Source organism: Anser anser (genome assembly GCF_964211835.1).
Source record: "Anser anser genome assembly, chromosome: 4".
NCBI classification, from domain to species: Eukaryota; Metazoa; Chordata; class Aves; order Anseriformes; family Anatidae; genus Anser; species Anser anser.
Window position 1 is genome coordinate 36888270 of NC_139724.1, and position 13736 is coordinate 36902005.

A 13736-nucleotide genomic window follows, 5' to 3' on the forward strand; every position below is an offset into this window, starting at 1 on the left:
GAGTGCCAGTAACGATCACTGCAATTTATTGCAAGATTATAATTTTAAAGCTTCAAGTTCAAATTAAAAGATTCACAAACCAATGCGATAATTTATTGACTAGAACTGACAAAATACTACCATGGAACACTACAAGACAACTTAAAGTAATGCAAAAGATTGAAAAATCAGGATTCATTATTCTTTGCTCAGTGTTATCTTTATTCTAACCAGAAAAACTTCGTACTACAAACATAAATTAAAAGGCAATAGTAGACAGGTCCTGTAATACTTTAATTACAGGACCCAACCCTTGCATTTTTGCTTCTGATTCAGCAAAACTTCCACCATGCAGTATACAAAGGACACACAAGTATTTTCTACGTTATGTAACATGCCATTTACTTGGCATGTAGCAAAAGGATAGTAATGAAAACACCTTAAATATGGTTGCTTCCATATTCAGTTCCCGCATGGCCTAGTGTTTTTTAAGAACTAGCTTGCCATCATACTAGTGCAGTGTTATAAACAGGATACTGTCTTCTATCACACTTCCATTCTTCTCAGTTCCCAACCATTATTCATTACCCAAACTGCATCCCCAAAATTATTTTTATGCTCCAAATACAGAAAATTGAATTCAAGCCGTCACAGAAATCAGGAACTCCTCCCATCATTGTGAAAAAAATCTAGATTCTTTCATTACACGTAGGGAAATGGTGCAAATAGAAGATGATGACAGAAAGAGTATCTAACTCATTCACAACTTCCAAGATGAACTAACAGTTCCAAAATTTCTCTTTGTGAGGAAATCCATCCTTTCTTTTGCTGACTGGAAGAGAACAAATGGCTCATGAAAAACCTTCTAGTCCTGTGCGTATATAATCTCAGCCAGGAGAAACTGGAACATGAGATATGTCTATGGCATATGACAGCAGTGGGGTTTTTTGGGTAGGGGGTGCGGGTAGATGTTGGTTTTTGGTTTTGCTTCAACCATCTTTTCTGAAATTGGTATAAAACCTAGCTGGAGCAATATTCTGTTGCTTTGATTGGCACAATCTTACATTTATGTATTTATTTTTAAAGTCATCTGCTTCCCATGCTATATGAAAAGCATTTAAAAATTAAGGTAGGTTGTAACATTCAAAACCAAGAGAATCTCTTTTTCAAGAAAACCATGAGGACATCAGTATAACATTCAGAGTGTTCTTACCTCATCTAGTCTGTCCTTAATACGTTTGACTTATTCACACCTTCTTCTCATTTTAGCAGGAGCAATCAGGGAAGTGAGGATGCAGAGACTGATGGGAAAGTACAAATGCCAAGTTGCCATAACAAGAACTGCATCTTTCCTCTGCTGTCTCTGTTTACCATTTTAAACCCATTTAACAGTTCCACATATAGTTGAAATGTAGGGAGCTGTACTGTTCAGCACACTATACCACGAGGCTGGTCTACAAAGATTCAAGACAGACCAACACAGGGAGTGAGAGGGAGAGAGCAAGAGAGAAGGAGGTGGGAGGCCCCCACAGGTTAGTTTTAGCTTCCGTGCTTCGTTGTGGACTCACAGCCAATCTAAAAATTAAAATCAAATGAAGGCTTTTCACAGCTTAAAAATAATAGGAATAACAGGAAAAGCAAGGTTGACATCTGTTTTGCAGCTTTTAGCTATTTGACCTAAGAGGTCCAGCAAGCTAATGGAGGCAGACCTTGTGTCCCCAAGTGCCCTGTGTTATCTTCTTGGCCTGCGTTAAAATACTCCAAAAAAAAAAAAAAAGTGAGCAAAGCCCTACTGTTAGACCAGACATGCTCAAAAGTCACTGGTTAAATGACACGACACCCTGCATCTCAGCACTGTACCTACACGCAAGGTTTGTGACTGGATAGAAGACATAGCAGCAGCAGCAGGAAGCCTTGATGCAGTTCTCCCTAGCTGATAACGTTACTAACTTAAGAAGCTTGTAACCCACTGTTTATTCCCTGTTATTATCTGCTACCATTCACCTGCTTGTCCTGATCAGCTGAACAGCTACATCAGTTTAGAAGACTGGGTAAGCTGCTTACTTCACCCTTCTGCAGCCAGCTGATTTCTTTGTTTTTCCCATCTGTACACAAGTGAATTAGCTTCCCAAGCACATTGCCGGGGGACCCCCCCCACCTCCATAAATACAATTTCAACTTCTGGAAAAGCGCCAGGAGTAAAATGTTTGTTTACTGCAGGCAGGAAGAGCTACCTATGATTCAGACATTAGGAAGTGACAGGAAGGACTAAATTATGCAATTTACAAGTAGGAAAATAAACACAAAATAGTTGCAATAAGGGGAGGGAGGAGGAAAGGACACGAGAGACAAGTTTTGGATCTTCTCTCGCTTGTGCAGGGCTGAAGCGATCATCATAGCAGGAGGCCCCCCACAGGATTTCTTCACCTTTCAACCCTTACCCTAGAGCTGCTGGCCAGGGACTTTCCTCCCTAGCACTGAGTAAGAAACATCTGTCCAGCTCGGTCGCCCAGCTGGAAAGGATGGATCACAGTCTTCCCTGTTCCCTAGTTCTTTTAAGCAGTTCCACTTCAGAGGGGAACGCTCCATCCCGCCCTCCCTCTAAACAACAGCTACCAGCAGCAAAGGATTCAAACCACTCTCAAGTGAACATTTTCTCCCCTCCACACCAACCACATCATGAATGTGAGCAGCAGCCACGACACTCGGGTTCGCTCTGCTGCCACTGGGCATCCTGAAGTAACAGAAACCACCACGAAGCAGGTCACCAGAAAGGCCTCTGCCACCTTCTCAGCCCATACCACGCTGCCCGCAGTGGGAAGCAACAAGTGCAGAAGAAGGGAGCACTGGACTGGAGGAAACGTAAGGCAGACGAAACAACTTGCCGGGAGTCAAACAACAGGACATGGGAAAAAGGTCGCCAGAAAGGAGGCTTATATTCCAGCCACCTAAGGGAGGCAGGAACATGCTTCAGCCTTCTTGGACACCGGTAACAGAGGCTGACAGGAAAACCTCTTCCCGTAAGCAGAGAGCAGAAGCACCCCCAAAGGGAACACTTCTGCCTTGCCAGCAGTCCTCGGAAGCTATCGGGCATCTCACCAGTGTTGCTAATGACTTCGCACCTCCTCTCCACAGAGTTTTAGATCTACTCCCAACAGTACATGTCCAGCAAAAACGTGTAATTATGTGGACTATTACTGCAATTTAAACATGTGCCCATTCCAAGGCTCAAACAGCGAACTGGAAGATTTGAATTGCAGTCGGCTATCGCTGTATGACAAGAAAACACCACCAAAAAAACACTAGCAAGTTTAGGTAATGATGATGGTGCCTCATTTATATAATCAGTAAAGACATCCCTGCCACTCTTTATAAATCAGACAAATTCCTGTCTTTTTCTTTTTATTTGATCCCACAGCAGTAGAGATTCACAAACAGAGATGTCAGGTCAAGGAAAAATGCAAAGGAGTGTGAAAAGACAATTAACTTAGCATTGAAGTACACACCACAGCAGAAAACTCTGTAGTTACTTGTCCTGGGACAAAATTACTCTGGGATGAAACCAAGGCTATGTTTCCCAATTTACGCTAATAACTCATTTAAATGCTACTCTTTACTTTATCTCTCTCCCCTTCCCACCCACACCCCAAAACATCTCTCTTCCCTTCCCAAAGCCCCAGAAAGGAGAAGACAGGTGCCACCTTAGAAAGAACCAACTGTGGAGTCTGTGTAAGCGTCCTGTCTGCTGATGGACCTTTAATAGCGAACAGCAGCTTCAGTTACTTTTCACAGTGCTGACAAGTTGATGCATTTTAACTTTAATTGTGCACACAGACAACTTCTAGGTCACAACTCAGAACGTGACATAACCTCAGCTTTGAGCTTTCAGGATGTTATTTCTCACTGGATAAGAAACAAGTCGTTAGACTGCAAAAAACATAGCACGATCAAACTTTCAGTAATAACTGCATACCATACCTGAGAAGACATTTGCACGTGCAAGAACCAGAAGATACTGTTGCTCTTCATACTTACCCTCGCACTTCCTTCTTTAAAGAAAGTTATCTCCGTAGCAACAGAAAAGGATTTTGTAAATAAAAACTTTCACTAATGCCACCATGAGAACATCACTCAGTATAGCATATAACTGAAAGAAACATAGCATCACAAAAAAAAAAATCCAAAAACCCCGTGGAGTTATGTAACAAGTGAAATAATCAAAGGGGATAAAGTTCTATTAGTTTGTGGCTTAAATCTCAAATCAAGTTCATACAGATCACTACTTTCTAGGAAAGCCGAATTGCCAGACTGGATCCCACCCCTAGCCTACCTCTGAAACTTCCGTGTGGCAGAGCGCTCCACTGCCTAACCCGTTCCAGGTAGGGCAAGCCTCTTCAGACTCAAACTGCACTGAGTACCCTCCCCTCTTCATTCTTACTCCCCCCTCCATTTTTTTTTTTATTGAACCATGCAAAGACAAATTGCCTATTCATTTCCTTAAGTCCGCACATGACTCCGATATCCTCTCTCAGCTGTTTCTTGACTAACACACAATACCGATCTGTACAATATCCACTACAAGCATCTGATAAATTATCCCAACGATCTTGCCTAATACATTTTTTTCTTCTTAGTGCTTGCTGGGAAAGTGCAGACTTACTGTCAGTATTTCACTACATTTCTAAGAATTTATATGCTTTTTTTTAATTGTAACTGTTTGTCAAATTCTGCATATGGCCTCCGACTTGATTAACTACGGCTCGCACGCTCTAAATCTAGCTGTTCCAACAAGCAATCCTTCAAAAGTGTCAATCCTCTTTTTGCACCATCCCCCCCAAAAAATCAAGCCCAGCTTCTTTACTACATCTGATCCTGTTTAAGAATCTACATGGAAACACAAGCGTCAGAAAACAGTAAAAGAAACATGCATTAAGTGTGAATGGGAACATTTGTCTAGCACATTACGTGACTCAGTGCAGTTCTTCATACAAAGAGATGACGACAAACTGACACTATTTTCAGATTTTTTTTTTTTATAAACTGCTATCATTCTACTTTAAATCTTAAAATTCAAAACCTGTTTTTCATTTGATACCATGTACATATCTACACTTATAGTAACTCTTCCAAGTGCAACGTAATTCTTTTGTGTTGGTCATATCAAAAGTCTATTTGAAGGCAGGGGTATTAACTGTGTTTGAATAGCTTCCTGTATTCCATACCCCAAGACTAATCCCATGAACTCCTACTGTCAGCAATAAACACCTACAGGTTTATTTTGCTTTTGAATCCCAAGCCCCAGACAACACAGAAAAATAAACTGAAGTCTGTCTATTTTTGTGTTGTTTTTCTTTTTGCTTTTCTTCTGAGGCAAAAATACTGAAGAGCCTGGAAGTAGCTGTAACCCCAGAGGAGAGGAACGTGCTTGCCTGCACCTCTGAAACCCATCACATTCCTTTTGGGGTGGAGACAGATTTACCCTCAAGGAAGGCAGGCAGAAGATCTGCCATCACCCTGCCCCAAGGCTGGCTGTGCTGGAAAATGGGTGGAGAAGCAGATTCAGTTTGTGACAGCCACTATCTCCACTGCCACGAAGGGTTTATCTGTTGTTGTTTTCACTTATAAAAGAGCAGGACAGTCAACATGTGACCAACTAGCTTGCTGGGAAACTCTAGTGTGGAAAACAGGCAAAGAGACAAGGTTGCTTTCCTCCTGCTAGGCAAGGTCATCCACATACCCTACCGCCATTCCCACCCACCTCTACCTGCAGAGACGGGGTAAAACTACAGGGCCCCATCTGCAAACACCAGAATCCCTAATCCAAGCTTACCAGCGTTTGGCAGAAGACCAAAGTTACCTGTTCTAGAGAAAGCAGAGAAGTCAAAGCTTGAGGCTTGCCCAAAATTCTCAAAGAAGGTAGCTCCTGAAAAATGAATCTTTTTTTTTTTTTTTAAAGAAAGTCATTCTGCCAATAAATTGCTGTACAAACTACGAACAGCAAAACCTTCTCGCTTAATTCAATTTTTGACATGGGGCCTAAACTCAGCTTTGTCCAGAAGTGACAGACTAGTATACTATCTTGGCACATTCTCCTAGAGGTGGCACTTCTTAAAGGTATGTTTTTACACAGAATTACTTGTATTATTATGAACAGATATTATATTTAATAATACACAAGCCATACGGACACAAATGCCTGACTTTTAATTATATGTTGTAATACCACCAGCTCCAAGACAGACAACTATCATGTTGTCATTTATCCAAAATTGCTGCCATTTACCTGCAAAAAGGAAGGAAAATACGTCACCGTAGCCTCAGGTATTTTGATCCTCAAGTTGTAATTTTGGTGCAAAGAAATGCAGTTAAATACAGTCCTTCCTCTACGAGGCTTCAGTTAAAAAAAGTAATAAAAAAAAAGATGGTTAGAGAGTTCAGCAGTTAATTCAGTCTCTTTCATCTCAGTTAAAGTTACCTTACGAACACTTCCCTCATGTATACCACTAAGAAGGCAAACACTATAAAGTGAGATTATTTTCTACAACTGAAAGCGTGCAGAATGTTCCAAAAAGCTTCAGATGTTAATCATGAGAAACAAAACTTTTGTTAACAGCTGGAAGCAAGACCAAACACAAGCACAAAAAACAGACTACGTAATTTTATTAGAAGCCAGTTTTGAAAAAATACAACCAGCATGAAGCTAATACTATTTGTACAACTACAAACACTTTCTAAAGTAAACAAGCCAGAAATCCATAAAAAAGAACTGCAATAGCCTATTCAAGAATTGGTAAAGCAGGAATTACGAATAAACAGCGCTTTCCTTTTGATCTGGAGATAGCAGAATTTGTTCTTCCCCCGTCCCCCCAAAAAGAGAAATGTAGTACTGCCTTAGAAATACTTGTTTGTACATATAAGACTCTTAATTCACATTAGAGCCCCTAGAACAGCAGCAAATTATATTGGACTGACCATGTTCACCTGTACACAACATACCTGCCTTGACAAGATTATCCCTTTCTGTCTGATCTTTCTGCCTGCCTTGCTCAAGTAATTTGCATGACACAAGGTCTGTCCCTCCTAATGAAATACTGCAATTAAATTGCAACAGATTAAATTGCTTCTATTGGCAATAAAATGTTTAGTCATTGAAGCATGGAAAATTTTAAGGTCAGTTTAAGAAAAGTCCCAAGACATTGTCAATGCAACACTACAGAAGAAGTCTGGATGAAAACAAGGTAAAAATAGATTTTGGGATGAAACTATAAGGTAATATAAAATAGTATCTTTATTTGATTTGCTCTGTGTAAAAACAAAACTTGCATCCCATCAGTTGTACTCCCCTTCTTGATCTAAGAAAACAATTTACCTAATATAGTTTGGTTAAGTCTACTTTTAGACTAGAAAAGAAGGATAGCAAAACTAAAGACATGTGAAATACCCAAACGAAAGCTATCTACAATACATGAAATTAGTCTTAATTAAGACTGCTACATCTTGAATCACTGATGCTCCTTTCACTTTTTAAGTGAGACTTCCGTCAAAGCCAAGAGCCAAATTTAACGAGAAATAAATGTTTTAAATGTTTACATGAGATTACATTTGATTCTAGCTGTATGATCCAAAAGCCATGTCAAGAAAAGGCTGGCAAAGTTAAAAAAAAAAAAACACACACACCCCAGAATTTCTAAGCCATCATTCCAAGATTTTATAATTTTCAGAGAAAAAAAGGACACTGGAAACAGTTTTCTGACTAGCACTCTCCCCTTTCTAAATAGCAGACTGTTCGATACCAAAACAGAAGGAAAATGGAAGGATTATATCCCATCTGAAAGGTGTCCTCATCAACCAAAAATAACACCACTGCTATGCACACACTGGGGAGTAATAAAGCACTCCAGAGGCCTCCAAAATATATGCTCATTTTGACAGTCACGGCCTAGACTTTTTAAAACTAAACTGTCCAGTAAAAACATTCTTTTTCTCAAGATATCCAATTCACATTTATTTAAGATAGCTGCTTTCTCTAGCATTTTGGCTTACAGTCGACTGAAAGACAGGCAAAACAAGGTCACCTGCATAAAACTGGAAGTTAAATTTATGGTATTTCATGATTTCCTTTGACTTTAATATATACGTTGCTTAAACTCAATGTTCAGCACCGCAAGATTTTGTGCTTACGTGGAATAGCAGATGTTCTGCAGCATCACAAAAAGCTGGAGACATTAATTTGCTTTTCCACTTCCTCCCCCTGCTCCCTGTTAGTCTTCATTGAATTGTAATCCTTTGCGATTAGCTGCACCAAATCTTATTAACACATCTACCAAAAGAGAGAACCATGATGAAAGGGTATCCACAGCCCGCTATAGATCCAACTGAGAATGATCTTCAATAACACGAAGTCAGAATTTGAGTATTTCATCTTCTCTCAGATGTTCTGGTCTCAAAATAAATGTTACTATCTAACAGCATTAAGAAAAACTGTTCTCAACAAGAAACATCTTTAGGAATATATGGCTTTTTTGCCATGTCCAGCAGTTCACCCGCACTTCAAGAGGAACAGCACAATTTCTGTAACTTCAGTCTGACTTTCCTACATGCTTTCCCCAGGAAAACAAGTGCTCAAACAGTTCAGGTACTAGCTGTCTGACCATCCACGATATGAAACATTTAAATTCACAGTGTATATCAGTATGGTATATTACATAAAAAATCAGACTAGCTAGTGGAAGAAAATCATCTTTCTTCGCACATCTGTACAGGATAAATACTTGCAGATTGAGTTCCATGCTGCAGAAGTGAGATTTATGCCCAAAGATCGAGCTTGCAAGGTAGGTATACCCCCAAAGTTATAACCGAATCCATTTTAGCACCTTCAGTCGGCAAACAAAACAATGCAGCTTCCTTCTATCAGCAAAGCAAGCATTATGTTTACTTGTGCTTTCGAATTCGTGGTTTAGGGTTCACTAACTTATGTTTATAAATATCACAAGTCAAGATACTGGTTCCTACACTGCGCGCCGAAGAAGAGAAAGGACCGACTTCTGTCCAGAACATAAGGCTTCTGCACTAACACTTCTGCACTGGTTCCTGCAAGACCTTCACCAACTTCTGCAGGAGGCACAAGTACAATTGAGTTCAGAATACTAAGGTGTCACAGAACATTACCTGATTACACTCACCTACCGTGAGTTAACTTGACCACCCAGCGTTACAGGGACAGCACTCGATGTCAAACAAGCTCATCTTGTTGTGTTTTCTGTGTGTGTGTTCATGCATGTAAATCAACTGGCTTCTTAGATTTGCTCACTATGCTGATGCAAGATCACAGAAGGTTTTAACACAAACAGGTGCCTTCCAGAAAATGGGCTTTTGTCATGCACTTCAGCTTCTACCAGATTACAACTGTTCTGCTGAATAAAACATTTCTTAACACCATTACATATCTTAGCACACTTAAGTATTACTCAAGAGCAAAAAGGTACCTATGTGATTAGTGCCAAAGAGTAAACGCCAAGCAAAACCACAGTAAAATATTCCACTGTTATTACTTCCATACCTATACTGTCTTAAGTACAGGTATGGAAAAAAAAATGCTTAGCTTCAGCTACGCCACACTTAGAGTTAAAAAATCACAAAGACACCTAGCTGCTCTTTACCTCAGTAGATGCTACAACCAAGCATCAACGCTAAGATCCTGGTTATAAGCATATTCGGTTGTCCTACTGAGCCCCAGACACCACCCAAATGAAAGCATAGCTGTCCTAGGAGAGAATTGCGAAGGATTACTCCCATTCACTTCATTTTTTCCTTCCTTGCTTTACCAAGGACAGCTGTGTTTAAATATCTGGTTGCTTCTTAACACAATGACAGTAGAAAATTCTCTATACTGCTACCACAAAGAATGAGCTATTTTAGCTGGCATGTGCAATGTAGCAGAGAACTACGAAGCCAGGGTTTGCAAGTGATTTTTGAAGTACAAATTGGGATAAAGTGGATTTCCAATTACGTGTTTAAAAATAAGGGAACAAGAGCAGTAAAAGTGCAAGTTGGTGACAGCGGGTTAGAACAAGGGCATAGAAGTTCCCAAAGTTGAAGGCAACAGAAGAAGTTGGAAAAGGAAACAATGCAGAAGGTAACAGAAGCCATGAAATATAGCGGTCCTGCATCCCTATGCAGAGACAAGTCCATTCATGCTACTCGTGAAAGCATTGCACAGGCTGTAGAGACCTGTGCAGGATTTAGCCCCAATTCCCTTTCCCTGCTTGTCTCCTAAATCCACATCCTGATCTTGGAGCAACAGTGTTCTCCCCCAAAATCTGCTGCTGAAAACCACCAGCCTATTCCAGCAAAGAAACTGTTCTGAACACCAGCTCCAGGGAACGAACAACAGGTGCAAATGGTTATTGGAAAGTTACTTCCACACCTGAAACACATGAACATGACATCAAAATATAACTGCTCTGAGGGGGAGAAAATATACATGGCATTAAGGCACATATCCAAGTCAATCTGTTTTTTCCACCTGTAGGACAGTTTACTTTCTTTTTTTAGCCTCCAAATGATTGTAAGCTAGCTTTAATACTGTGTCCAACTGTTTCAAACTAAAAATTGAAGTCGCTGTGAAACACATGTCTATGCACTAGCTTCAAAGTGCTCCTTTTCACCCTTCCTAAGAACTGAAACCACATTTAACTGCAATTTCAGACTTTTTATCTCCCTTCCCAGATGGTAACCTGGATTTGCCCCAACACTCGCATGCAAAATCTAATAGGGCGTGAAGTTACAATTTTCCATATATATATGTGAAAAGTATGCGTTGCAGAAAAGCAGTTTCCTATTGAAATCACTTTCCCATCTTTTCTCCTGGTGCAGTCTCTTGAAATATCACCAGGATAAAATATGGCTTTAAAAACATAGCTTTTCTGTGCCCTAGCATAAGTTTAGAATTACAGAGAGCAGAAGCCAATGCTTCAATCAGCGCACTCAGTTCCAATTTATTTGTCAACTTTTTCTTTGCTTAAAGATTGCGATCACGACGTCAAGGTCATTTTTATGCCTTTAAAAACGAGCGTGACCCTTTAGCCTACAACTGATCAGGCACCACAGAGGAGAAAGAGGAATTTTACTTCAAGTCCTCCTTTAAACACAATCTCTCTTTTCTCTTACACATGAGAGTACAAGCAGAAAGTCGTCTGCAACAGCGTGCAGGATTTAAACTTATGACCTTATGGCCTTGGGTGCACACAGATGTTAAACGAAGCCCTGCCAACGCAGGCCGACCATACTATCACTGATAGTCTGCCTCCTCAAAAAGCAGATCCCTGTTTTAAGTGAAAATAAAGGAACTGCTCTGTTAGGACAAGGATCCACCTGACCAACGCTACAGCCACTTTTACCTTCAAAGGTTCTGATGCTATTCTGATACAGAAGCAGAGCTAGAAATACACTGAACAGAAAGTTACAAGGAAAAAAGCTAACATATTAGGGACTGATTTATGCTATTAATTTAGGGCAGCCAACTCTCACACTTTCTTCCATTAACAGTGTAACTGTACACGATTTAGGGCTTGAGTGGGAAATTAATTCGAACTTTAAAAACATTAATAGTTTTCCCAATTCTCGCACACTGGTGAAATGGCATCCTGTGAACCTACGCATACACACAGAGGCTCAGCCAAAAATACAGCCCGCGTCCAATTCACCGGGGAAACACAGCCCTCCCGTGACCCATCAGGTCATTCTCTGCAAGTCTGATCCTGTGCCCTTGGCGTGAACAGGATTTTTGTCACTGGGAACTGGTGAACGGACTATTCTTTTTTTTTTTTTTTTAATATACTTGATTTTAAGAGCCAATTTCATCAATTCCCTGCCATTTAAAAAGTTGCCCACAACAGCAACAGTTCCTTCCCGAGAAGCAGTCGTTAATCGCTAACTGACGGAAAATAGCACGCTTACGTTAAGATTGAATTCTCAAGTAAAGGTTTAGCTGCCTCAAAATGACATCGAGCTGTGAAGGCCGTTTCTATTTAAATACCACCCAACAAGCTAAACAAAGACAGAAAGAGAAAAAAAAAAAGCCCCAACATTTTGTACCAATTACACAGATACCATGAGGCGGCTTCGGTGCCAATGGGAAAGGGCTGAGCAGAGATGACTTCTGGCATCACCCGTGCCTCCTACGTGACTTGACAGCAGCGTCTCCGCCAGCTCCGAGGAGCACCAGCAGCCTCGCTGCTGCCCTGTCACGAAATCTGCCCTCTCAGCAAACACGCTCCATTTTCCTGCGAACGCAGTGGCAGCTCCGCTAAAATATTTCCTTCTGAGCACCAGCGGGCAGCTGTTAACACGAGGAAAAGGCACTTTTCTTGCAGCTCCCTCCTCCACCCGACCTGCAGGGCTCCGGTCCCAAGGGCAAAGGCTCCCCCGGCCCTGCGGGGAGCGCTCCCGGGGCATCCCCGCCTGGGGGGGCCCCTTGGGGCCGGCCGCCCCCCGGGGCCGAGCCGGGGCAGCAGCAGCAGCGTTTACACGCAAAACCCCGATATATCCCGAGCCCGGATCCCCGGGGAAGGCGGAAAAACTCCGCCCCTCTCCCCACTCTGCTGGGAAAGGCGATAAAGCCGCGGCAGGGAATATCTGACCGCTCGGCGTTTCGAGAGGACAAGCAGAAGGGAGTTGAGAAAGAAGAAGAAAGGGAAAGGGAGGAAAGGGAGAGGGACAGGGGGGAGCCCGGCGGGCTGGGGGATCGGGCGAAGGGCGGCTTGGCCGCCGGGCCCAGCCGGGAGGGACGGGGCGGCGGAGGCCGGGCAGGGCGAGGGGGGACCCGCGGGGGACGGGGAAGGGGAGAGAAGGGAAGGGAAAGAAGGGAAGGGAAAAGAAGAGAAGGGAAAGCGAGGGCACTCACGTAGCGCTTCAACTTCTTCTCCGGTGGGGACTTTCGGAGCCAGCCCGAGCAGACCACCTCCCCGCCGCTCATGGCTGGGCCGCCCGCCCGTCGGGGCGCTCCTCGTCCTCCTCCTCCTCTTCCTCCTCCTCGTCCTCCTCCTCCTCCGGCGGCAGCCGGGCCGGGCCGAGCCGGGCCGAGGGAGCCCCGAGACGCGGCGGCAGCGCCGCGCCCGCTCCGGCCTCCTGGGGCTGTGCGGGGCGAGGGAAGGGGAGGGAGGGAAGGGGGGAGGGAGGGACGGGGAGCGGCGTGTGTGTGTCTGTCTCTCACGCACAACAAGCGGAGGGGCAGCGGGGCTGAGGCGGGAGGCTCCCCCCTTCCTCCTCCTCCTCCTCGCACCAACAGCGGCAGGCAGACAGGGACGGCCGCCGCCCCGCCACAACTTCGGCTCCGCCGTCCCGGGGCAGGATCCAGCCGCCGCCCCGCCTTGGCGGCGCCGCCCCCGAGACCCTCCCGCCGGGGGCTCCCCCTCTCCTTCCACTCCCCTCCCTCAGCGGCTCCGCGGGCTCGCCCCTTCCCCTTCCTCCTCCTCCTCCGAGGGGAGCGGCCCGAGCGCACGGCGGGGCCGGGTCCTCCCCCTGCCGGCCATTAGGGGGCCGGGCACGGCACCCCCCCCCTCCCCCCGCCATTCCCAACAACAAGGGCCGGCAGGGGAGAGGCGGGACCGGCAGCTCCCTGAGGGATCCTGGGAGCTGTAGGCGCCGCCGGGAGCGGCCGTGAGGGGGGCGCGGGCCCTTCGCTGAGGGGAGAAATCAATAAACCAACACATTAATACACCAGCAAACACAGCCTCGCCGCCCCCAGCCCAGCCGGC

At 43.8% G+C, this 13736-nt stretch overlaps 1 protein-coding gene across 10 annotated transcripts in view; it reads right to left on the bottom strand.

Annotated features, from left to right (window-relative positions):
- Positions 1–13530, bottom strand: part of GAB1 (GRB2 associated binding protein 1) — a 98479-nt gene extending 84949 nt beyond the window's left edge. Inside the window, exon 1 of one of the 10 annotated variants that reach the window (XM_083834679.1) lies at positions 12884–13530. In XM_083834679.1, the coding sequence (XP_083690805.1) occupies positions 12884–12955 (72 nt within the window). In that variant the 5' untranslated portion in view covers positions 12956–13530. Of the gene's footprint in view, positions 1–12090; positions 12832–12883 lie in introns of those variants that run through there. The other 9 variants (XM_083834673.1, XM_083834682.1, XM_083834677.1 and 6 more) reach the window with 9 other exon arrangements.
- Between the last annotated feature and the right edge of the window lie 206 nt (positions 13531–13736).